General features: G+C 59.8%; 3 protein-coding genes across 6 annotated transcripts; 2 read left to right on the forward strand and 1 right to left on the reverse strand.

Annotated features, from left to right (window-relative positions):
- Nucleotides 1–755: 755 nt before the first annotated feature.
- On the reverse strand, nt 756–9441 carry LOC141933475 (chloride channel protein ClC-Kb-like). The gene is made up of 21 exons (XM_074848188.1): nt 9051–9441; nt 8430–8531; nt 5731–5926; nt 5513–5641; nt 5272–5400; nt 5037–5176; nt 4845–4922; nt 4653–4731; nt 4439–4564; nt 4219–4303; nt 4026–4127; nt 3439–3523; nt 3170–3346; nt 3012–3081; nt 2176–2286; nt 1866–2079; nt 1642–1775; nt 1467–1558; nt 1280–1363; nt 1080–1166; nt 756–985 (listed from the first exon to the last, which is right to left on the reverse strand). Exons 3-21 carry the CDS (start codon nt 5837–5839, stop codon nt 947–949), a joined length of 2070 nt encoding a protein of 689 aa, XP_074704289.1. The 5' UTR covers nt 5840–5926; nt 8430–8531; nt 9051–9441; the 3' UTR covers nt 756–946.
- On the forward strand, nt 6281–7848 carry HSPB7 (heat shock protein family B (small) member 7). Of its 2 annotated transcripts, none has more exons than XM_074848189.1 (3): nt 6281–6518; nt 6773–6909; nt 7327–7848. In XM_074848189.1, exons 1-3 carry the CDS (start codon nt 6392–6394, stop codon nt 7510–7512), a joined length of 450 nt encoding a protein of 149 aa, XP_074704290.1. In that variant the 5' UTR covers nt 6281–6391; the 3' UTR covers nt 7513–7848. The 2 variants fall into 2 exon arrangements, with proteins under 2 accessions (XP_074704290.1, XP_074704291.1); XM_074848190.1 differs by having other exon boundaries at nt 6282–6518; nt 6776–6909.
- A 135-nt stretch (nt 9442–9576) lies between the features above and the next one.
- On the forward strand, nt 9577–20248 carry ZBTB17 (zinc finger and BTB domain containing 17). Of its 3 annotated transcripts, none has more exons than XM_074848079.1 (17): nt 9577–9700; nt 11042–11140; nt 11632–11749; nt 13973–14179; nt 14348–14536; nt 14789–14956; nt 15094–15210; nt 15638–15876; nt 15962–16104; nt 16458–16758; nt 16883–16970; nt 17509–17625; nt 17742–17862; nt 17984–18114; nt 18599–18814; nt 19684–19773; nt 19872–20248. In XM_074848079.1, exons 2-17 carry the CDS (start codon nt 11135–11137, stop codon nt 20150–20152), a joined length of 2532 nt encoding a protein of 843 aa, XP_074704180.1. In that variant the 5' UTR covers nt 9577–9700; nt 11042–11134; the 3' UTR covers nt 20153–20248. The 3 variants fall into 3 exon arrangements, 2 of the variants coding, with proteins under 2 accessions (XP_074704180.1, XP_074704181.1); XM_074848080.1 differs by having other exon boundaries at nt 9596–9649; XR_012626084.1 differs by lacking the exon at nt 19872–20248 and having other exon boundaries at nt 18571–18814.
- The last annotated feature ends 2751 nt before the right edge of the window (nt 20249–22999 follow it).

Raw genomic sequence — 22999 nt, forward strand, 5'->3', positions numbered from 1 at the left:
TGGACACCCTCCCCATGGTCCCCTCAACCCACTGAGCACCCTCCATGGGTGCTGTGGGTGCTGTGGACCCTGTGTCCCAAGAGCATCCTCCATGGGTGCTGTGCACCCCCTCCACAGTCCCCTCACCCCACCAAGCACCCTCCATGGGGCACATGGGTGCTGCAGCCCATCCCTGCTCCCAGCAGCCTCACCCCCACCCCAGCACCCATCCCAGCACCCATCCCAGTGCCTCGCCCATCACCTGCCCTGCTTTTGGGGTGTCTCCCCTGGCGCTGACCCCGCTTCACCTCTCCTCCAGCTGGGCCCAGGCATGCCCGCCTCACCCAACCTGCCCTGCCGAGTTTAATTATCCCAGCAGGCTTAATTACGTCTTCGTTAGCGTCCACCACACCCTTTGCTCCCCCCCCCCCCCAAAACACTGCACCCCAGTTTGGGGGGGCACCAAAGAGCTGGCGGGGGGGGCCCTCAACCCCCCTATTTCCCCCCCAGGATCTTGGGGTCACAGAACACCCACCACCCTTATGAATTGCAATAATTAAGGATAATTATGCACTGATAATTATAGGGGAGGTCAGGGGAGGGTGGGGCAGAGACTGGGGTGCTTCGGTGCATGTCCTGGGGCTGGGCACAGTTTTGGGGTGATTTGGGGTGGTTTGAGTGCTGCTGTGGGGTATGGGGGGGGGTGACACCCCCGCACACACACAAAATGAACTCCGTAGGGCTGGAGGAGGAGGAGGAGGAGGAAGAGGAAGCACTGCGGGGTTGATGTATTTAATGCAAGAGCACGGTTTGCTGGAGAACCGCCCCCCAGTTCCCAGACATCTGGGTTTCCCCGGGGGGGGGGCGCGGGGTGACCCACATCACTTTGGGGGGTGGGTAGGACCCCCCCTCTTTCCATGGGTGACATCCCGGGGAGGGGGGTGTCCCTTGCAGTCCCCAAAAGTCATCACTTGGGGTTGGCGAGCTCCTCGATCGCCCTCCGCAGCTGCAAGGGGACAGAGGAGGTGGGGCAGCAGCTTGTCCCCTCCTTGTCCCCCCCCCCCTTGTCACCCCTTTGTGTCCACCACCCCCCCTTTTACCTCCACTCGGCTGACAGCTCCCACCAGCTCCCCGCAGCGGGTGACGAAGACGCGCTGCAGCTTCAGCAGCTCGAAGAGGTGATGGGCCTTGGGGAGGTGACAACGGGGACACGTGAGGACAAAGCTACCCCTGCCGCATCCCCTCACCGTGACACACAGTTTGGGGGGGGGGGTATTTGCTGTGGTCCCCCCACTCAAACCTGGTGCAGGGAGGTCCACGGTGAGAGCTGGAGGATGATGGGCTCGATGGTGCAGCTGTCCCCAAGCGTCCCTGCAGTGGCCAGCTTGGGGAAGGTGATGTGTTAATTTTTGGATTGAAAAACAGCATTTTTGGGGGCGGGCAGGGGCTCACACACACACACCCCCACCCCTCACCCCTGCATTTACCTTCTCCCCTTGTGGGGCCTGGGGATGCTCGTGACTCTGGAGGAAGGTGACCAGCTGGGTTCTGCTGACGGTGCCCACCAGCGTGGGTGACCCTGGGGGACAGGGACAAGCCCGGTGACACGTGTGTGTGTCCTCTGCGGGTCATAGTGACCCCCCCTCATCCCCCACATCCCACCTGCGCTCTCCACCACAGGGTATTCGCCGTCGGTGGAGGCATCCAAGGCCACCAGCACCTCCTCAAAGCCATCACCCATGGCCAAGGCCACCACCTGACGCTCCATGAACTCCTCCACCACCACTTGGTAAGACCTGGTGAGCCATAAAACACGCAAATTTCCATCAATCACCCCAAAATATGTTGCTTTTTTTTTTTAGGGGTGGGGGGGGTGGAGGTCTCACGCCATGTGCCGGCTGCGGATGGGGGGTAGGTAGGGCAGCTTCTTGACAATGATGGTGCCATCATAGAAAGATGGTTGATGCTTCTGGGTGATGGCGTTGGCCACCAGCACGGCCAGGACAACGGGGAGGACGTGGCCCAGGTGACCGGTGGCCTCGCACACCAGTAAAGCCGTGGAGATGGCGTGGGTCACTGAGCCTGAAAAGGCGGCCGCACCTGTGGTGGAGAACGGGGGCAGGGGGGTGGTATATGAGTGGTGGGTGTCGCCCACCCATGGGTGTGTCGTCCCCCCCCCCTTCCCCAGCGACTCACCGGCCAGGGCGTAGCCACCGGGGATAACGGGGTGCAGGTCCCCCTCTGAACGGAGGCCCCGGGGGAACAGCAGGGCCACCATCTCCCCCAGCAAGCGCCCGATGGCAGCTCCTAAAATGGCGGGGGGGGGCAGAGAAGATGGGGAGACCCCAGGAGCCCCCCCCGCCCCCAGGAATGGTGCAGCTGGACATGACCATCCTCCTGCAGCCCCCCTGGGGCTGGATGCAGCCCCCCAACTCACAGGGCTCGATACAACCCCTGTACCGCACCCGCAGACTGGATGCAGCACCCCCCAGGGCTGGATACAACTCTCACACTCCCCCAGCCTGGATGTACCCCCACTCCAGGGCTGAATAAAACCCATGTAACCCCCCCCAGACTGGATGTATCCCCCCCCCCACCCCGGGCTGGATAAAACCCCTGTACCCTCCCCAGGGCTGAATAAAACCCCTTGTACCCCCTCCAGACTGGATGTACCCCCCCCAGGGCTGAATAAAACCCCTGTACCCTCCCAACTCTATTTAAACCCCACCCCCACCCCCCATCCCGGGCTGAATAAAACCCCTGTAACCCCCTCGAGACTGGATGTAACCCCCCAGACTGGATGTACCCCCACTCCAGGGCTGAAAAAACCCCTGTACCCCCCCCCCTGCCCCGACTGGGTGTACCCCCCCCAGGGCTGAATAAAACCCCTTGTACCCCCTCCAGACTGGATGTACCCCCCTAGGGCTGGATTCACCTCCTGTAGCTCCCCTCCAAGGGCTAGATGCACTCCCAGGGTGGCTTCCCCCCCCCAAACCCCCCCTCGCTCCAGGCCAGCAGACACCCTGACTCACCGTAGATGAAGATGGGCATGAAGTAGCCAGCGGGCAGGGGCAGGGTGGTGGCCAGGATCAGCATCCAGAACTGGGGGGGCAGAGGTGGGGGGTCATCCCCATGGGGACACTATCTCGGGGAGGGGGGACACACTGAGGTGTGGGGGGGGCATGGCTACCTTCATCAGCAAGAAGAAGGCCAAGGTGCCGAAGATGGTGGTGGATGGGTGACACCATTCCTGCCAGAGCCCCCGGGGGTCCATGCTGGGGGGGTTGGTCACCGAGGAGGCGTTGGGGACCAGCGTGCCCCAAGTGCGGTTGTCAAAGAGGGAGATGAGATACTCCTTCATGGTGAGCTGGAAGGACAGACAGACAGACAGACATCCTGAGCACCCACTGGGATGTGTTGGGGTGCCCTGGGGAGCCCCAGCCCCCCCCCCCAACTCACCCTGGAGGCCATCAGCTGCCCCAGCCCCGGCGGGAAGGTGATGGAGGCGAGGGCCAGCACCACCAGCACCGTGTAGACGGGCTTGCTGGAGGGGGGGGAGAGGTAGGGCTGGGGGTGCGTGGGGACAGATGGACACCCAGGGGTATGTGGAGGGGGACATATGGACACCCAGAATGTACGGGGTGGATGTGCAGGGTGCATGGGGGGGGACACAGGGATGCCCAGGGTGCACGGGGGGGGGGGGGACACACGGACGCGCAGGGTGCGTGGGGGGATACATGGACAATCAAGGTGAGTGGGGTGGACGCGCAGGGTGCGTGGGGGGGACACACGGACACGCAGGGTGCATGGGGTTGATGCACAGGGTGTGTAGGGTGGACGCACGGACACGCAGGGTGCCGGGGGGGGGGACACACGGACACACAGGGTGCATGGGGGGACACACAGACGCACAGGGTAGACGTGGAGGCCGCACAGCACGGACACACAGACGTGCAGGGTGCATGGGGGGGACACGCAGGCTGCATGCAGCGGACACACGGACACGCAGGGTTCAGGGTGCAGACAGACAGACGCCCGGTACGGACTCGGTGGCCAGCAGCTTGGCCGTGAGCCAGTTCTCCTTGACGGCCGCCAGCAGCCAGCGCTGGCAGAAGAGGTAGGCGCAGCCCACGAGCCCGCAGACGGCCCTGCGGAGGAGAGGGCAGGCAGGGGTACAGGCAGGGTACAGGCAGGGGTACAGGCAGGTACAGGCAGGGGTACAGGCAGGGCCCTCCTTACCCCAAAATCGCAAAAAAGAAGGTCTCCAGGAGGTCAAACGGGAAATCAATCCTGAGGTCACTCTTAAAAATAGCGGCAATGGTTTCTGGGGTGGGGGGGGTAGAGGAATGAGTGCATGGTTTTGGGGGTGGGTACCCCAAAAATGCTACAGCCCCCCACCCCCACCCCCCCCCGGGGGGTAAAGGGGAAGGGGGGGTACATCCTGCCCACCCTGCCTTGCCTTGCTCACTGTTGAAGACGGCGAGGAGGCGAAACATGAAGGCGCCACAGGTCGCAGCGAAAAAACCCCGCCAGTAATCCCGCACAGCGAAGTGGGAGGACATCACCTCGATGCTGAAAAGCACCCCTGGAAAAAATGAGGGGGGGGGGGGGAGTTGGGAGGTCTTTAGGGGGGCAGTTTGGGGGTCCCAAGGGTGGGGGGGGGCAGTCCTCACCGCTGATGGGAGCCCCAAAAACCGTGGCCACCCCGACGGCTTGCGCGGCCACCAGCATCTCGTTCTGCTTGAACTTGTTCTGCGGGGCAGGGGGGTTAGCCAGAACCCCATTTTTTTGGGGGGGGGGGGGGGGGGGGGGGAAGGGAGTAAAATACAACCCTCCTAATTTGGGGGTGAGGGCAGCATCCCCACCTCATACTCCCTTGTGACCGAGGTCCGCATCTTCCCCAGATACGCTGCGGCCATGGCCGAGAGGTGGACGAAGGGACCCTGGGTGCCGAGGAGGGGGGACACGGCGCTGAGCGTCCCCCCCACCGCCACCCCGGCGCTGACCGAAACTGCCGGCGATGCTGGGAACTGGGATGGGGGGGGGGGATCCCTCACCACTTTGCCGAGGAAAATGGTGCTGCCGCACGCCAAGGTGCAGGTCAACCCCACCACCTTGGCTCCGAAATTTTGGATGGCCAGGTAGTCCTCCAGCACCACGCCGGTCAGGATGGTCTTCAGCTCCGGGATGCCAGAGCCTGGGCCAGGGGGGCAATATCCATGTTTTCAGGGTCCTCCTGTTACCAGAGGGGAATTTTGGGGAGCTGGGGAGGTTGGGGTGCAGCTGGCTCACCTCCTGAGTGCGGGGTGATGCTTTGGGAGAAGCCGGTGGAGAAGGCCGCCAGCGCCGTGGGGTATATGGTCCACGAGAGGTACTTGAGCACTAAGATGTCACCGACCTCTTGGTAAAGCCACCGGTGGGCTGGAGAAGAAGCAGCGAGAGGGGAGATGCCCCGCTAGCCCAAAGACAACCCCCCCCCCCTTGGTGAACCCCCAAACACCAGGCAAACCCCCCAGGGAAGCCCCACATTTACCCTCATACAGCCTGGAGACGAGAAGGTCCATCATGAAGCTGATGGTGGCCATGAGGACCCCCAGGACGAAGAGGAAATACCAGTCCTCCCCGACACGGAAAAGCTGCCGCTTCACCCACTCCAGGCACCCTGCAGGGGCGGGGGGGGCAACGGGGTGGTGACCCCCCAAAAAACACCCCCTTACACCCAAGGTCCCCCACTTTGTGTGGGGGTCTCACCTCGGAGCCTCCTCCGGGCTTCAGGGCAGGGTCTCCAGCTCTGTTGCGACACCAGCACCCTCTCCTCCTCCTTCTCTCCCCGCAGCCCCCCGGGAACGGGGCGCTCCATCTCAGGGATATTTTGGGGGGCAGGACCCCCCACCCCTTTTTTCAGCACTCCCTTGCCGGTCCTCCCGCCTCAGCCTCCGCTGCCAGACTGAGTTTGCAAGCGAGCTCATTAAAAACGACCTTGACGAAGCCGACAGACCCGCTCTGGCCGGAGCGAGCTGGGTTTTCCCCCCCCCCCGCTGCCACCTCCAAGCTCCCAGTCCCCAAGTACATCCCGGGGTAGGGAGTATTTAATAAGTATTTTAATTAATTATCATTATTATTCCTTAATAATAGGCAGGAATGCCAGCATCGCATTCCACGGTGTTGAGAGTGGGGGGGATGGAGAGGGGAAAAATTTCCACCGTCTCCGGCGCAAGACCTAAATTTAGCTCGTTTTATGAGAGGTCTGGCAGGCGGCCGGGCGCCTTAACGAGGCTTTAAAAAGCTCGTCAAGCTGCCCCCCCCGAAATAACCCCGCTTCGCCTTCCCCAGGAGGAGGACGAGGAAGGGGGCTGCGCTCTTCCTCCCCGGCGGGAGCTGGGGGTCAGAGGTTTTGGGGGGGAAGCAGTGGATGAACGTGACATCCTCGGCTGCTTTCCGATCGGAGCGCAGCTTTCACCGGTCGGCGTCGCCCACCGGCACTATGGAGCTTTTTGGGAGCTTTGTCCGGCCCCGCGGCGAGACCTTGGGGTTCCCAGGTGAGTTTGGGGGGGGGGGGGGGGTGAAACCCCATTTTTAAGGCTGGGAGATAGGGTGAAGGTGGGGTTAGTGATGCCTCTTCTCCCCCCATGCTGGCGCATCCCTGTCCCGGAGGGTTTGGGCAAGAGTTGGAGCTGTGGGAGAGACGTTTAGGGGGGACCCCTGCCAAATTGTGACCGTGACTCTGAGAGGCGTTTTGGAGGGGGGGGGACACCCCACCGAACCGTGGCTGTGACCCCCCCCTCCTTGCCAGCAGCTCGTCCCGGCAACACCGGCACGGTGAAGACCTTGGGCAACACCTATCAGTTCACGGTGGATGTCAGCGACTTCGCCCCCGAGGACATCATCGTCACCACCTCCAACAACCAGATCGAGGTGCACGCTGAGAAGGTGGGCTCTCCCTCCCTTCCCTGTTCACCCCCAAAGTCTGCAGGACCCCAAAATCCTCAACTGGGGGACATGGAGACCTCCCCCAGCTCCCATCCAACTCCCTAATGGCCCTGGCCGTAACCACAGTGAGGTTTAATTCACCATTTCCCTGTCTTTTCACCCTGTATTTCGCAAAGCCCATGAGACCCAACAAACTCATGCCTTGTAATCACCCTTCTCCCAGGGGGGTGGCAACAAAAAACAGGACCTTTGTCTCCCCGCCAATGCCACCCACATCCCGCCCGTCCCCTCGGGGAGATAAATATTGTCACCACACACAAGGCGTGACCACCAACCTCACCCAAGGGGAGGGAAAAATGAGCCCCTGTCCTGTTTGCACCCCAAAACTGTCCCTTTTCACACATTTTTTTTCCCCAGCTGGCCGCGGATGGCACAGTCATGAACACCTTCACCCACAAATGTCAGCTGCCCGAAGACGTGGACCCCACATCGGTGTCGTCCTCGCTGGGGGACGACGGCACGTTGACTATCCGGGCTCAGCGACAGCCCGCCAAGCACACCGACCACGTCCAGCAAACCTTCCGGACTGAGATCAAGATCTGAGGGGTTGGGGGTCCCATTTCCCCTCCCCTCATTAATTATTTGGGTGACTTGGGAAGGAGGTGGGACATGGGGTAGGGAACGGGAACGCTCCCCCGCAGGGTCAGACCCATGCCGAGGGGCTGGCGTGGAGAGACGCATCCCGTCACCCACCGGAGAAATTCCGGAGGGAAGTCTCGGCTCCGGGCTCTGGCAGTTTTTAGCCGGTGAGGGTTGATGGGGAAGATCCAGCATGCCAAGAGCCCTGCCGGGAGCGAGGAGTGAGGTTCCCTTCCCCAACCCTCCGCTGGAGCTTGTCTCTGTATATACAGCCTGTGATAAATTATTGAGAATGCCTGACTGCTGCCTTCTCATTTTTTTAATGTTTTCTTGATGCTTTTCCCCCAGAATGGCTGCAGGTTCAGCCCCGAGGGGTGTCTCAGTAAGGGGTACTGTGAGCATTTCCTCCTCCTGACAAAAACATGGACAAGGAGCCATCCCAGCTCCCCTCCGGTGCCCGCGGCCCCGTTTATTTCCAGCCCGAGGTGACTCATTTCTTCCCCGCCGCTCTATTTCTGAGCCATTCCCTCAGCTGTTCAGCCGCCAGCCCACCTGGAAGGTCACCAAATCCTCCTCCTCCCCTCGTCCACCCGCACCCATCACCCTCAGGGAAGCCCCAAGCAGCAGCATGAACCAGGACAACGGTCCCAGCCTGGCTGCCAACCCCAGGGGCTTCATTTTAGGGGTCCAAAAGCTCCCCCAAATCCCCTTCGAGGGCCCAGCTCCATCTCCCCATGTGTACAAACAACAGCGAGGCACCCGTCCGGGGCGAGCGACTGTTTATAGCTACCACACGCCGCCCGGCTCGTGTTGCTGCGCAAGCTTTGAGGTCAACTTGTCCCTGCTTGTCCCCTAACAACTCGTGACTTGCATTTACACACCTGCAGCGTTGGGGACACACACAAACGCCCCCTCCATCATCTCCTCGGGTGGTTTGTCTATCGGCACTGCCGGTCACTCAGGGGACTCCCTGTTGCAGGACGCTGCGAGAAACAAAGTGTTTAAAAGTTATTAAAAAACCTCTTAATGGCTATAAAAACCCCCAGCACAGCTTAGGAAATCGGAGCCATGGAGGCAGGGAGCAGTGGTGATGTCGTGCCGTTGATCCTCTGCGATGGGATGTGTCTGCTCTGCCCCAAAATGCCACCCTGGGCGCCCAGGGCACCCCAGCACCCAGGAAGCCACCCGCCGCGGTCACAGATTGCCATCTAGTGGTGACAGGCTAGTAGGTGGCCCTCACCCACAAAGTTCCAGCAAAAGGAGGAAGTTAAAAAGCCCTTTTTCTCCCCAGAGCCGGCTGGTTTTGCACGGGAAAGATTTCTGCGCCACGGAGCAGGTGAAGGGACGGCTCAGAGCCCCAGCGCCAAACCCCGCAGCAGCTTGGCCCCACTACAGACTCATTTTTGGCAGCCAGGCCGCGAAATCTGGCCTTAGGGGAAAACAGGTTGATAGGAATATTACATTTTTGGGGCTGCCTGCTGCCTGCACCTGCCCAAACTCACCGGTACCTTCCAACGCACACCGGTGAACAGCTGCCTTCAAAGCCACACAGGCCTCCTCACGCCACCTGGCCCTACACACCTGCAAGGGGAGGTTTGCCCACGCAAAGGGCCCACCTTAGGCAACATCTACAGCTTTTTGAGCTGTGCTGACCCGCTGGGACCACACCACCAGGCTCGCTCCCTGTGGGGACGCCCAGCCGCCATCATGGTGGCTGCCTGACACCTTGGCCTACTGGGGTGTGGGCAACCTCGGAGCGGGGACAGAAGCCCTCAGGGGCATACAACATGGAGGAACAGGGCCCTTTGCTCCTCACGGAGCCACAGGGCCAGCCCCGAGGCCAAGCAGCCCCTAGAAACTCCCGACACCCCTCCGCCCGCCACGCTCGCACTGTCATGGCGGCGCTCCTGAGGCGCGGGGGTGGGGGGGGGGGGGGCGGGAAACAGAAGGCGGTACCACGTGACCACCGTCACCGCCCCGCCTACGCATGCGCAATGGCCGCGCCGCGCACGCGCGGTGGCCCCGTCGGTGGGCGGAGAGGGGCGACGCCGCTTCCGCCCGGCGTCAAGATGGCGGCGCCCTTTGTCTGGTCCGTGTCACGGTGAGCGCTGCGGGCGGTGGTGTGAGGCTCCCGCCCAGCCCGGCATGGCAGGTAGCGGCAGGGGGGGCGGCGGGTAGCTCGGGGAGGGGCTGGGAGAGGGCTGGGGGGCCTGGGGAGGGGCCTTGGGGGGACACGGGGGCTGGGAGGGGAAGGGGGCTGCGGCCCAGCTCGCTGCCTGCGGGGTCCCCCCAAAAAGAAGCTGTTCTTGGGGGGCACTCCGGTGTGCGGCCCCCGATTTTTTGAGGGGAGGCTGCGTGGGGGTCCCCCCCATCCCCTTAGCACCCGAGGGGGGGCTGTGGCAGTTCATCCCCCCTGGATTTGCACCCTCCACTCCGTGTGGCACTTCCCCTCAGGCCTAGGGCGGCTGTCGTGAGGGGAGCAGGGGGGCTGCTGGTGCTTGCTGGGCTCCTCACCAGGGGGTCCGTGTGCTCTGTGGGAGATGTGTGTCCCTCCACGGAGCCGTGGGGTGATTTGGGGCGAGGCCAGGAGCAAAGCTCTGTCCCCCCACGTGTGGGGCAGGCGCCATCCCCTCAGGACACGGTGGGACGTCTGTGAGGGACACAGCCCTGACAGCCGACACCGCGCGAGACCTGTCCTCTGACACCGCCCGAGCTGCCTACCTGCGCGTCAAGGACGTCGCCAGCAGAAGAGCGGAGAAAACTTCAAAGCATCATGCAGCAGCTCAGGGAAAAAAGGGTTTTTCTCATCTTCTGGCGTCTTTTTTTGGCGTGATGACAACCCGTACTGGCTGTACGTGCCCTCTGCGGGCGTTGCTTTTTGGACACGGATGACGCGTTTCGTGGACAAACCACATTTCCTTAATTGCATTTCTACATTAGAAGCTTCTGCCAAAATTTCAGAGATCGGGCAGCATACCAAAGGCAGGTTTTTTTGTGAGGAGATGAAGGTTTTGTAGTTCATCATCCAGGCGCTGCAGAAATGGGCGGTTTTCACGGCCGAGCTCGAGGTCTGGCGATGTCTCAGCGGCCCCGCTGGCTCCCTGCCTGCTGCAGCCCAGGGCTCCGGTTACCTGCGGGCAGCCCTGCCTGCACAGCCACCTCAGGAGCTGCACGAGCGTATCCCTGGGCCCGAAAACTAAATAACCGAGGGCTCTGCAGGGTGTCTGTTCACTGGGGGTGGTCCAGACTGCCTCTGCTCATCTCTCTCCTCGTGTCTTTCTTCTTTTAGTTCCTTTTCAACAAGTTTTTTTTCCTGCTTGTCATTTTCCCCCCCCTTACAGCAGAATGTGAACTTACCTTCTGGTTTTGCTGCTGACCACAAACTCCAGAGCTCTTCTCTGTTTCATAATTTATGTTATTCGCACATCTGTACCTTGAATGCTCTGGTCAGATCAGCTCTTAACTTTTATTTTTTTAACTGAAAATATTGCAGAATCAGTTACTGGAAATGAGGACAGACTCCTCTTCGCAGAGACTGAAGGGATTAGGGCTGCTTTGTTCCCCGAGCTGACACAGAAGAAGGGTGATGACGGTAGGCAGAAAGTAAACCCCCTCTTCCTTTTTATCTTCCCGGCATAAGAATGGGTGGCTGAATGGTGACAACATTAAAAGGCGATGTTTAAACCACTATTTTTTTCCAATTTGTTGAGGCTTTGGGGGTTTTTTGATAGGTAGACAGTTGGGTGGCAGGTACAGGGAGAGGTTAATGTCTTTAATAAGCGAGAGAGCTTAACGGAGCTCGTGTGGGAAGCTCCCTGGGACTGTAGCTGCTGTATTTTATCTCTGCGAACGTGTGCGGCGGGCGTGGGTGTTCTCATAACAAAGCTTTTCCGTGATTAATCGGGTAATGAGAGACTCAACACCCATGTCAGGGAGAGGGCAGGAGGGGAAACGGCGCTCGTGTGCCTCCGACGAGCTGAAATTGGTGGGTACCCCCTCCTGGGTTGGTAACGCCGGACCTTGGTGCCTTCGACACGCAAGGTTTGGGTTTTAAAATGGAGCTTTTTGTCCCGTTTCTCCCAGGATGGCTGCGTAGAGACTGACTTGAGTACCAGAAAGGGGGAAAACTGTGGAGGAGAGCCGGATCCATCTCGCCCGCAGCCTTGGTCCTCTGGATATCTCCGCTCCTGGCAGCGCAGGGGTGAGTTCAGGCACCGATTCTGGCTTATCTTTGTTTTTCAGGTGAAAACTCTGTGTTTCAGAGCTCCTCAGACAGCACTGCTACCTTAAACAGCCAACAGCGATGGGTTTGTGCGAACGGGAGCTGATTTATTTAGCAGTTGGGTGGACCAGCAATGCCTGATTTGGCACTTGCCCTCCCCGGATCCATCCCCGTTTCACCGCATCCCATTTGATCTCAACACCGGAGCTGCGAACTGGCCCTGCCCAAGTGGTGGCAAGGAACCAGGGTGGTGTTTCTGCTGCACCGTGGGATTTTTGATCCAGATATTTGGGATTTTTGAGGCTTGGAGTCAGGGATTTTAATGTACAAAGGTGATCTGAGCTGCTGAGGGACGTTGGGCGCTGGGTTCAGGCCTGAGAGTGACACACAGCTTGTCCCAACCTCTGTCCCGCTGCGCTCACGTGCTCCGACGAAGCTCTAACGTGATGTTATGGAGGGAACCACAGAAAAGATGAGGTTTATTGGGAAGCGTTGAGTTTTTGGGGGTTTTACTTCCTTCGCAAAGCTCAGGTGCAAAGCTGAGGCAAGCCCACTTGGGGATAAAAATCATTATTCAGATGTAAAGTGCCTCCTACAAATCACTGAAAATAGCTTTTTTTAGTGCATCAAACCATCGTGATTTCTCAGGTCCTGCTGCACAGAGCTTTCCAAGCACGGAAAGCAGTGTTGTTTGTCCTGCTGGGAAAATCCTCCCCTTTTTTTTCCAGAGCTTCCTTTGCAAACCCTATAGGGTCATACTCATGCGGGGGTTTAGGCGGATTTTGATACAAATACTGATTTTTCTGGCTCTCAAGGGATGTATTTTGGGACAGGCTGTGGGTGTTTGGTTAAAAAGTACCCCGTGTTTTGGAGAGCTGGGGGAAAGTTGTGGTGGCGAGTTAACTGCAAAGACAAACAGTGAAACTCTCTCTCTGTGCGTGATCTGATGCTGTCGGAGGTTTCTGGGCTCCTCATCCCTGCTGGAAATGATTTTGGAAGCTAAATCGATCCTTGAGTTGAAGATCTTTCACCGAGCGCGTTGCTAGCACCCGCAGCAGACAGGAGGAGGCTCCCTCTGCCCGTGGTGCTCGCCTGCTGCGCGCTTGTGCACGCTCCAACGGGACATGGAGGAAGGGACATGCTCACCGCTGCCTGGAAGCGACCCGGTTTTGTTGGATCCAAACCTGTCGCTTTTCCTTGACCTGAGACTCCCTGGTGCTGTTTTTAAGACCTGGTAAAGTGGAAAAACAGCTGCTACAGGCTGGAAAACGTTAGAGAGACACCAAGCATCGACTTAGCATCAAAACCAAGAGTGTTTCCGTGGCTGTAACTTCGTTTCTTCCACCAGCCAGAGCTTTAGCAACGTCCTGCCCTGTTGAACAATAACTGTGGATAGTCCCTGTTTGTTTTCTCCTCCCTCTTTGCTCATCGCTTGCTGGGCAAGCGATGAAACAATCCCTTTAGCCCACGGAGGAATCATTTTCTGAAAGCAAAGCCGAGTGAAAACCCTTCATTCTCTACACTGCGCCCTGCGGGTGCAGCCCAGAAGAAAACCCAACGCGTGGCAGCAGATCGACCTTTGCTGACGAGAATCTCCTTCAAAAATGGGCTTTTACAGTGTTTCCAGGGGTTTGCAGCATTCCTCCGCTGAAGCTGGGCTTTGAGCGGGGAGAATTCCCTCCAAACACACAAGAAAATATAAAAATCCCTCGGTATCGTGATGTGAGCGCCTAAAATGAGCAGGAGCTTGAAGATTTTGAACGTTTTCCGTGCTGCGTCCTCAGCGGGAGCGTGTGCTCGCTGGAGGGACAGCAGACTGGTGTTTGCAGAGGCAACAGGGTTCCTGCTCGCAGCTTGGGCCGGCTGAAGAGGAATAAATGTATTTTAAATACCGTTAGGATGGCAAAAAAATATATTGACTGTTCAATGAACTCTTTCTCCAGCCCTGTGTTGACATTGCGGCTGCTACAGGAGAGGTTTTGGGGTTGTGTGTAGCGGGGAGGCAGGTGGCTGTAGCGAGGAGCTGAAATTAGGCTTTTCAGGCCACGTTTTTTAACGAGCAGGGCGATCGGGCTGCGGTTGATCCGTGATTTTGTGATCTGTCCTGCTTGGTGGCCCTTTCTGACGCGGCATCAGGGTTTCGGCGCCTGCCTCACTCCCCTCCCCCGGGTTTGTTGTTTTTTTTTTCTTCTCTCCCTGCAGCCATGGAATTCCCCCAGCATAGCAAACAAGTCCTGGAACAGCTGAACCAGCAGCGGCAGCTGGGTTTGCTGTGTGACTGCACCTTCGTGGTGGACGGCATCAACTTCAAGGCCCACAAAGCCGTGCTGGCGGCGTGCAGCGAGTATTTCAGGATGCTTTTCGTCGACCAGAAGGACGTGGTGCACCTCGACATTAGCAACGCAGCAGGTAGGCAGAGGGTTGTCTGATATCCCTCCGAGCCGCTTAAATGAAGCGCTTTGGTGCGTGGGGTTTGAGGGAGGCTCTTCAGCCTGTTATTTTGTGCGCTTTGGGCTTTTCAAAATTGCGTGGCCAAGAGGTGAAAGCTTATTTCTGGTTGCATCGCCTCCCTGGCAGGCTTGGGTCAGGTTTTGGAGTTCATGTACACGGCTAAGCTGAGCTTAAACCCTGACAACGTGGAAGACGTGCTGGCTGTGGCGGGTTTCCTCCAGATGCAGGAGATTGTCAGCGCTTGCAACGCTCTCAAGTCCCTCTCCATGCCAGCAGAAAGCCCCGCCGAGAGCCAGCAGCCCCCCGCCAAGATCGGTATGTAGCCTCCTCACTCTCCCTCATCCGAGGAGACTCAGAATTGCCCCACGAAGCAGCCACGTGCTCTGGCCACCAGCCAAACCCACGTCCTGGGTACATCTGGGATGTCTGGATGGGGTTTGATCCCCTTGTGCGGCACCAGCAGTTGAAGAATTGTCATTTCCTTGAATTGTTCTGGGATGTGAGAATCCTTCTCACAGCCCCTGCCTGGGCCCCAAAAGCTGGATCGATTTGCTTCTTCCCTCGCAGGGACTGACAAGGCAACCGTCGAGGACAAGACGGTGGTGGCAGAAGCACCGGGTGATCTCGACAAAATAAAACCAGTTCCTCCTGACCTGGAGGGGAAGGAAGAGACGCCCGCGGCCGCAGCAGCAGCACAGCCCGAGGGGCAGGTGGAGCAGCTGGGTGGCCAAAAAGGTGAGCCACCACGGGATGCCACCCAAAATCCCGCTCTCACCCCCAAAACGCACCCTGTCCTGCTGCCAGACTCTGCTGCCTGCAGCCTGCCTGTCTCCTCGAGCGTGCCTGAGACACTCTGTTGTTTCTGGGGGCAGATGCTGCCATCCAAGAGGGCCCCAACACCGAATTCACCGGCCACCCACAGCCAGTGGAGAGCGCGGTCGGCAGCCCCGCGGCGAAGGGCAACGTCTCTCAGGGCACCGAAACGGGAGGTGTGTTTGTGGGCGAGGGCGGTGGCGAGGGCTTTGCTGTCTGCCCCTTCCCTCCAGCAGGGCTGGGCGAGGGTTGGACTCTTGTTTTCCATGGAAATAATTCGGTTAGTGTGAGTTTTGTTGTGCAAACGCTGTCTCCTGCGAGTCGCAGAGCCCACGGGGGCAAGTTTCCGTGGGGCAGAGCTAGGAGAGGTTGGAAAATGCTCCTCTCTCTGCGCTGGCTTTTGGATTTTAGGGCTAATAACCTGCAAATCCAACCTGACTCCAGGCGCCTGTGTTGTGTGATGGAGTACCGGGGTTTCCTGGAGTACAGTAGGGCAGGTTTAATCCCCACCACCTTAAACCCAGGCTTAGGAAATACAGGTGGGGTTTGTGTCTCTGATGCTGCTCCTGATCTTTAGCGTCCCCGTTTTCTAACTGCTGACAGAGATGAAGCTGGAGGGGAAGGAGGAAGAGGGGGAGATGACGGCAGAGGAGGAAGAGGAAGCTAAAATCCCTGAGGAAGAGCAGCCCCGATTAGAAAACGGAGAAAACGCTGAAGATAACGAATCGGGGAGCACCGACTCCGGCCAGGAAAACTCAGGTGAAACCCGTCTGCTGCGTTCGGGTACTTACAGCGACAGGACTGAGACGAAAGCCTACGGCTCCGTCACGCACAAGTGCGAGGTGAGGCCGGGCGCGGGCCCCCGGCGGGGGGATCTCCGGTCCCTCGGGGCCACCACGGCGTCACTGGCCGCGTCTGTGTCCCCAGGACTGCGGGAAGGAGTTCACCCACACTGGCAACTTCAAGCGGCACATCCGTATCCACACCGGCGAGAAACCTTTTTCCTGCAGGGAGTGTAACAAAGCTTTCTCCGACCCGGCTGCCTGCAAAGCCCATGAGAAAACGCACAGGTACGGCCACGCCGGGGGCCGCGAGGTGGGTGGGGGAAGGTTTGGATGAGGGTGTAAGGGTGTAAGGACTCGACCCCTCCTCTGGAGGCGTTGGTGCTGCACGGTTGGAGACTCCCAGCAGCTCGTTTGGACAGCGCCAGCCACAAAAAGACACTGGAAGCACCTAAAAAATGGGGATTTTGCTGCCAAAGAACAAATCTTTGTGCGTTGGGGTGGGAGGGGAGGGGAGCTGCCCCCGTCCTTCCCTTTTGTGTTGCAGCAAGACATCCTGGGGGACCCGGAGGGGCTGAGCTGGGGCGGTGGAGCTGGGCTCAGCACACCGGTTCCACGCGACGACCCCGTTTCCTCCGCAGCCCGTTGAAGCCCTACGGCTGCGAGGAGTGTGGGAAGAGCTACCGCCTCATCAGCCTGCTGAACCTCCACAAGAAACGGCACACGGGGGAGGCCAAGTACCGCTGCGACGACTGCGGCAAGCTCTTCACCACCTCCGGCAACCTCAAACGGCACCAGCTGGTCCACAGCGGGGAGAAACCCTACCAGTGCGACTACTGCGGGCGCTCCTTCTCCGATCCCACCTCGAAAATGCGGCACCTGGAGACCCACGACACCGACAAGGAGCACAAGTGTCCCCACTGCGACAAGAAATTCAACCAGGTGAGTGGGGTGGGGGGGTGGGGGGGGTGGGGGGGGGAAGAGCCGGACCCACGGCAGTTCAATCCCTCTGGAGGGAGATGGGGGGGATGTGGGGGGCTCTCTGCATCCCTCTCTCTGTCGCCAGGTGGGGAATTTGAAGGCTCACTTGAAGATTCACATTGCAGACGGGCCCCTGAAGTGTCGGGAGTGCGGCAAACAGTTCACCACTTCAGGTAGCACGGGGTGGGTAGGTGGTGAGGTGCAAGCGACGGGGGTTTGGCTGGTTTGGGGGGGGGTCAGGGACCACTCCAGGGGGGTTCAGAACCCAGAGAAAGGATTTAATCCTGGGCGCAGGAGGGTTTAAACCTTTTAACCACGGTGCCGCGGTTGCGGCGCATGAATTTCTCCCCGTGTGGGGCCGGGCTGATGTCCCCCATGGGATCACACCCTGGGGGTGCTTCTGGGAGGAGCCCACCATCCAGCTTTTGGGGATGGGGGTGTCTCCTCCCATCTCCCCAAACTGCTGCAGAGCCGGAGGGGGGGGTCTGGATGAGCCTGGCATAGTCTCTCTGTCCCTTAGCTGCTTGTTCTGGCTGTCCCCACCACCACGTTACCCCCTGACCCTCGGCTCCGGGCATCAGCGCTCCCCACTCCGTAAACAGCGATGGGCTTTCCCCAGGGAGCTACGGGGGTGTTGGGAAGGATGGAGGGAGGGTGCTGGGGTCCCCACGCCGCCCCCCCAACCCAGGGCTGAGCCTCATCTGCTCTCAGGGAACCTGAAACGGCACCTCCGGATCCACAGCGGGGAGAAACCCTACGTCTGCGTCCACTGCCAGCGCCAATTCGCCGACCCTGGGGCGCTGCAGCGACACGTCCGCATCCACACGGGTAGGGACACGGCTCTGCTCTTGCTCCCCCCACCCTTCGGGGGATTTTGGGGGGAGCCTCGGGCTCCCCATCCCCGGGTTGTTGATCCCCACGCTCTTTTCCCTCTCTTCCCCCAGGAGAGAAGCCGTGCCAGTGCTTGATCTGCGGGAAAGCCTTCACCCAAGCGAGCTCCCTCATCGCCCACGTGCGCCAGCACACGGGGGAGAAGCCCTACGTCTGCGAACGCTGCGGCAAGAGGTGAGGGGACGCCCTGGGAACTTCGGGGGGCACCTCCACTCCCCCCCTCCGCGGCCGGGTGCCAGAGCGGGAAGGTGTCAGGGGATCGTGGTGACCCATCTTGTGTGTGTGTCCCCCCAAGGTTCGTGCAGTCGAGCCAACTGGCCAACCACATCCGCCACCACGATAATATCCGACCCCACAAATGCAGCGTCTGCAACAAAGCCTTCGTCAACGTGGGGGATCTCTCCAAGCACATCATCATCCACACCGGTGGGTACCGCCACAGCACCCCGCCTCACCCCCAGACCTTTAACCACTCCCCCAAACCTTTAAGCACTCCCCAAACCCTTAAGCACCCCCCTGAAACCTTTAACCTCCCCTCAAATCTTTAACCACTCCCCCAAACCTTTAAGCACCCCCCCAAATCTTTAAGCACCCCCTAAACCTTTAACTACCTCTTAAATCTTTAAGCACCCCCCCGAAACCTTTAACCTCCCCTCAAATCTTTAACCACTCTCCCAAACCTTTAAGCACCCATCAAATCTTTAAGTACCCCCCAAATCTTTAAGCACCCCCACTAACCTTTAACCACTCCCCCAAACCCTTAAGCACCCCCCAAACCCTTAAGCACCCCCCAAAACCTTTAACCTCCCCTCAAATCTTTAACCACTCCCCCAAACCTTTAAACACCCATCAAATCTTTAACCACCCCCCCAAATCTTTAAGCACCCCAAATTCCTGACCTCGTCCCCAGGGGAGAAGCCGTTCCTGTGCGACAAGTGCGGCCGCGGCTTCAACCGGGTGGACAACCTGCGCTCCCACGTGAAGACGGTGCATCAGGGCAAGGCGGGCATCAAAATCCTCGAGCCGGAGGAGGGGGACGAGGTCAACATTGTCACGGTGGCTTCCGATGACATGGTGACGCTGGCCACCGAGGCGCTGGCTGCCACCGCTGTCACGCAGCTCACGGGTGAGCTGGGGGCTCCTGGAGCCCTCCCAAAAGCGAGGTTTAACTGTGGGGTGCAGGTTGGGGGTCCCAGAGCTGTCCCAAAAGTGAGGTTTAACTGTGGGGTGCATCCTGGGCATCCCCAAGCTGTCCCAAAAGCGAGGTTTAGCTGTGGGGTGCAGCTTGGGGGTCCCAGAGCCGTCCCAAAAGTGAGGTTTAACTGTGGGGTGCAGCTTGGGGGTCCCAGAGCCGTCCCAAAAGTGAGGTTTAACTGTGGGGTGCATCCTGGGCATCCCCAAGCTGTCCCAAAAGCGAGATTTAACTGGGGTGCAGCTTGGGGCTCCTGGAGCCCTCCCAAAAGTGAGGTTTAGCTGTGGGGTGCAGCTTGGGGGTTCCAGAGCTGTCCCAAAAGCAAGGTTTAACCATAGGGTGCAGCTTGGGGGTTCCAGAGCCATCCCAAAAGCGAGGTTTAACCATAGGGTGCAGCTTGGGGGTTCCAGAGCCATCCCAAAAGCGAGGTTTAACCATAGGGTGCAGCTTGGGGGTTCCAGAGCCATCCCAAAAGCGAGGTTTAACCATAGGGTGCAGCTTGGGGGTCCCGGAGCCATCCCAAAAGCGAGGTTTAACCATAGGGTGCAGCTTGGGGGTCCCGGAGCCATCCCAAAAGCGAGGTTTAACCATAGGGTGCAGCTTGGGGGTCCCGGAGCCATCCCAGAGGCGCTTGGCAGCGCATCCCTGGGGTGTAGCGCCCGTTGCCGGAGCCTGAGTCTGGGAAACGTCCCGGCCTGGCTGGAGCCCCCTCCCCAACACCGCGACGGGCCAAACCCCGAGTCCTGCTCCAGCTGGGACGATCTGTCCCCCCGCCATCGCCTCCCCCTCCTCTCCCCCCGCAGTGGTCCCCGTAGCGGCCGCGGTGACAGCGGACGAGACAGAGGCACTTAAAGCCGAGATCACCAAAGCGGTGAAACAAGTACAAGAAGCAGGTGAGAAGGGGAAGGGGTTGGGGTGGGGTGGGAGGTCGGCTGCCTCCTTCCCCCCTTTTTATTTATTGGTTTGTATTTTTTTTTTTTTTTTTTTACAGACCCCAACACCCAGATCCTTTACGCCTGCGATTCCTGCGGAGAAAAATTCCTGGACGCCAGCAGCCTGGCGCAGCACGTCCGCATCCACACGGCTCAGGCCCTCGTCATGTTCCAGGCCGACACGGACTTTTACCAGCAGTACGGCCCCGCCTGGCAGGCTGAGCAGGTCCTGCCCGCCGGGGAGCTGCTCTTCCGCCCCCGCGACGCCCCCCCCGAGCCCCCCGCTGCCCCCCTGGCCCTGGCACCCGCTGCTGGGGAGGGTCAGTCCCCCCCTCAGTGACTCCTCCCCTGCCCCTTCTATTTAAAAAAGCTGCTTGGAAATGGTGTAAAAAGTGTATTTCTGGAAGGAGATGGAATAAATTGCAATATTTTCTAATGGCTGATGCTGGGGGGGGGGGGGATGCTGCAGGCAATTTGTGCCCCCCCCCCCCCATTATGTGTCGGGGTGGAAGAGCCCACCCGCGATTACTGAAATGTTAAATCCCTTGAAGATGGGGATAAAAAGTTAAAAAAGGTGGTTTAGGGTTTGCACACGCCCACCCCCACCCCCGAGCAGCCAAGGGGGGGTTTGGGGTTAAAGCCCCTCGTCCTGCTCCCCTGGGCTGAGGGGAGTGGGGTTGGAGGCAGAGGGGAACCTGGTTTGGGTTAAAAAAAAGGATAAAAAGGTGCTGCTGGTGCCCCAGGGTCAAGGGGGTGGGGGGATGTGAGCCTGGCCCTGTCCTGGTGCCCCCCTCCAGGGTCTAGACACCCCCAGGCCCTGCTGAGAGGGTGGGTGGGCACAGGGGTCTGGGGACATGTGTCTGTCCGTCTGTCTGTCGTCCCCGCCCCCCCCCCCCCAGCCCTGTTTCCCCACCCAGGGGTGTGTGTGGGGGGGTTCTGTGGTGTGGGGGGGCAGCGCAGGCTCCAGCTGTGTCCCCCCCAGCTGCAGTGCTGGGCTGAGGGGGGCTTTGTGTCCCCCAGCATTGGGGGGGGGGGGCGGGGGGCACGGGGACACCCAGGGAGGCTGACGGACCCCGTGGGGCTCTGCAGGGGGGAGGGGCCAGGGCCAGGTTCTTTTTGGGGCGCCCCAGGGCAGGACCAGGGGCACAAACCCACCCCGGGGGGTCGTGGGGACCCTGGAGGTGGGGTCAGGCCTGAACCCCGCCCCCCCCCCCAAGTGCCCTGGGGTGGGGGGACGGACACACGGACATGGAGCCAGCCAGGACTTGGGGCACACGGGGCAGGATCAGCCCCTTTACCACCCCCCCCCCCCCCCCCCCCACACACACACACACTGTCCATGTGTCCGTCTGTCTGTCCGTACCCCCCGCCGTGTGCCTGGAGCCAGGACTGGGCCTGAATGACAGACGTGGGGCTGGACAGACGGACACACGGCTGCTGGGGGGGGGGGGGGGGGGGGGGAGGGGCTCAAAGGGCCTGAGCCTGCTCACAGAGGAGCCGGGGGGTGTGAAATTGCTGGTTTTCGAGCAGGGCTTTAGGGCAAAAATTCCATTTTTGGAGGGTTTGTGCCGGGGGGGCAAGAGGCAGCTGGACCTGCCACTGTCCGTGTGTCCATCCGCCTGTCGAACCACCCATGTGTCTGGCTGTACATCCAATTGTCCGTGTGTCCATCTGGATGCGCACCCGTCCGTGTGTCTGTCCCAGTCCCGTTACCCCACCCCGGGAGTGGGGAGACACACACACACACAAACACACAAACACACACACAAACACACACACACACACACACCCACACACACCCACACACCCACACACACACCCACACACCCACACACCCACACACCCACACACACCCACACACACCCACACACACCCACACACACCCACACACACACACACCCACACACACCCACACACCCACACACCCACACACACCCACACACACCCACACACACCCACACACACCCACACACACACACACCCACACACCCACACACCCACACACCCACACACACACCCACACACACACCCACACACACACCCACACACACACCCACACACACACCCACACACACACCCACACACCCACACACCCACACACCCACACACCCACACACCCACACACCCACACACACACACACCCACACACACACACACCCACACACACACCCACACACACACCCACACCCACACCCACACACACACACACACACACACACACACACACACACACACACACACACACACACCCCCCCCCCCCAGAGCAGGGGTTGCACGTCCAGCCGGACAGACGGACACTTGTACACCCAGATGGACACTCATCTCCTCCACCTCCCGGCACAAGCTCCCCAAAAATGGACTTTTTTTGCCCCAAAAGACTCTGAAAACCAGCAATGTCACACCCTGCCATGTGTCCGTCTGTCCGTGCCCCCCACCCGTGTGTCTGGAGCTGGGATTGGTGATGGTCACGGGGACAGACAGACAGACACATGGCTGGGGGGGCTCCAAGGGCCTGATCCTGCCCATGGAGGGGGGGGTGGGTGGGTGAAATTGCTGGTTTTTGAGCAGGTCCTTTGGGACAAAAAAAATCAATTTTTGAGGGGTTTGTGCCAGGCAAAGCCCCCAGTGCCCTGAGTGGGGTAACAGGGGTGGGACAGACACACAGACAGTGCACATCCAGACGGACACACGGACAGGTGCCCACCCAACACTGCCCCTCCTGCCTAGCTGCTCCACCCCCCAGGAACAAAAAAAATCAAAACAAAATGGATATTTTGCCCCAAAAGGCCCTGCTACAAAACCCAGCAATTTCACACCCCCCCCCCACCCCCCGCCAGGATCAGGCCCTTTACCCTCCCATTGTCCATGTGTCCATCTGTCTGTCCATCTCCCCCCTCTCCACCCCAACCCTGGGGCACTGGGGGGGGTCCCAGGCCTCATCCTGATCCCATGTCCCCCCCTCCACAGCCCTGGGGGGGTGTCCCCAGGGGGGCAGGATGGGGCCAGGCTCTCACCCCCCCCACCTTCATCCTGGGGTGCCAGCAGCACCTTTTTGGTTTTTTTTTAACCCAAACCAGGCCCCCCCTCTGCCGCCAGCCCCACTCACCCTCGGCACAGGGGAGTGGGGTGACCCTCGCCCCAGTCTTTAACCCCAAACCCCCACTGGTGGGGTGCAAACCCCCAGAAT

The sequence above is a fragment of the Strix aluco genome, chromosome 22 (genome assembly GCF_031877795.1).
Source record: "Strix aluco isolate bStrAlu1 chromosome 22, bStrAlu1.hap1, whole genome shotgun sequence".
Classification (NCBI taxonomy): domain Eukaryota; kingdom Metazoa; phylum Chordata; class Aves; order Strigiformes; family Strigidae; genus Strix; species Strix aluco.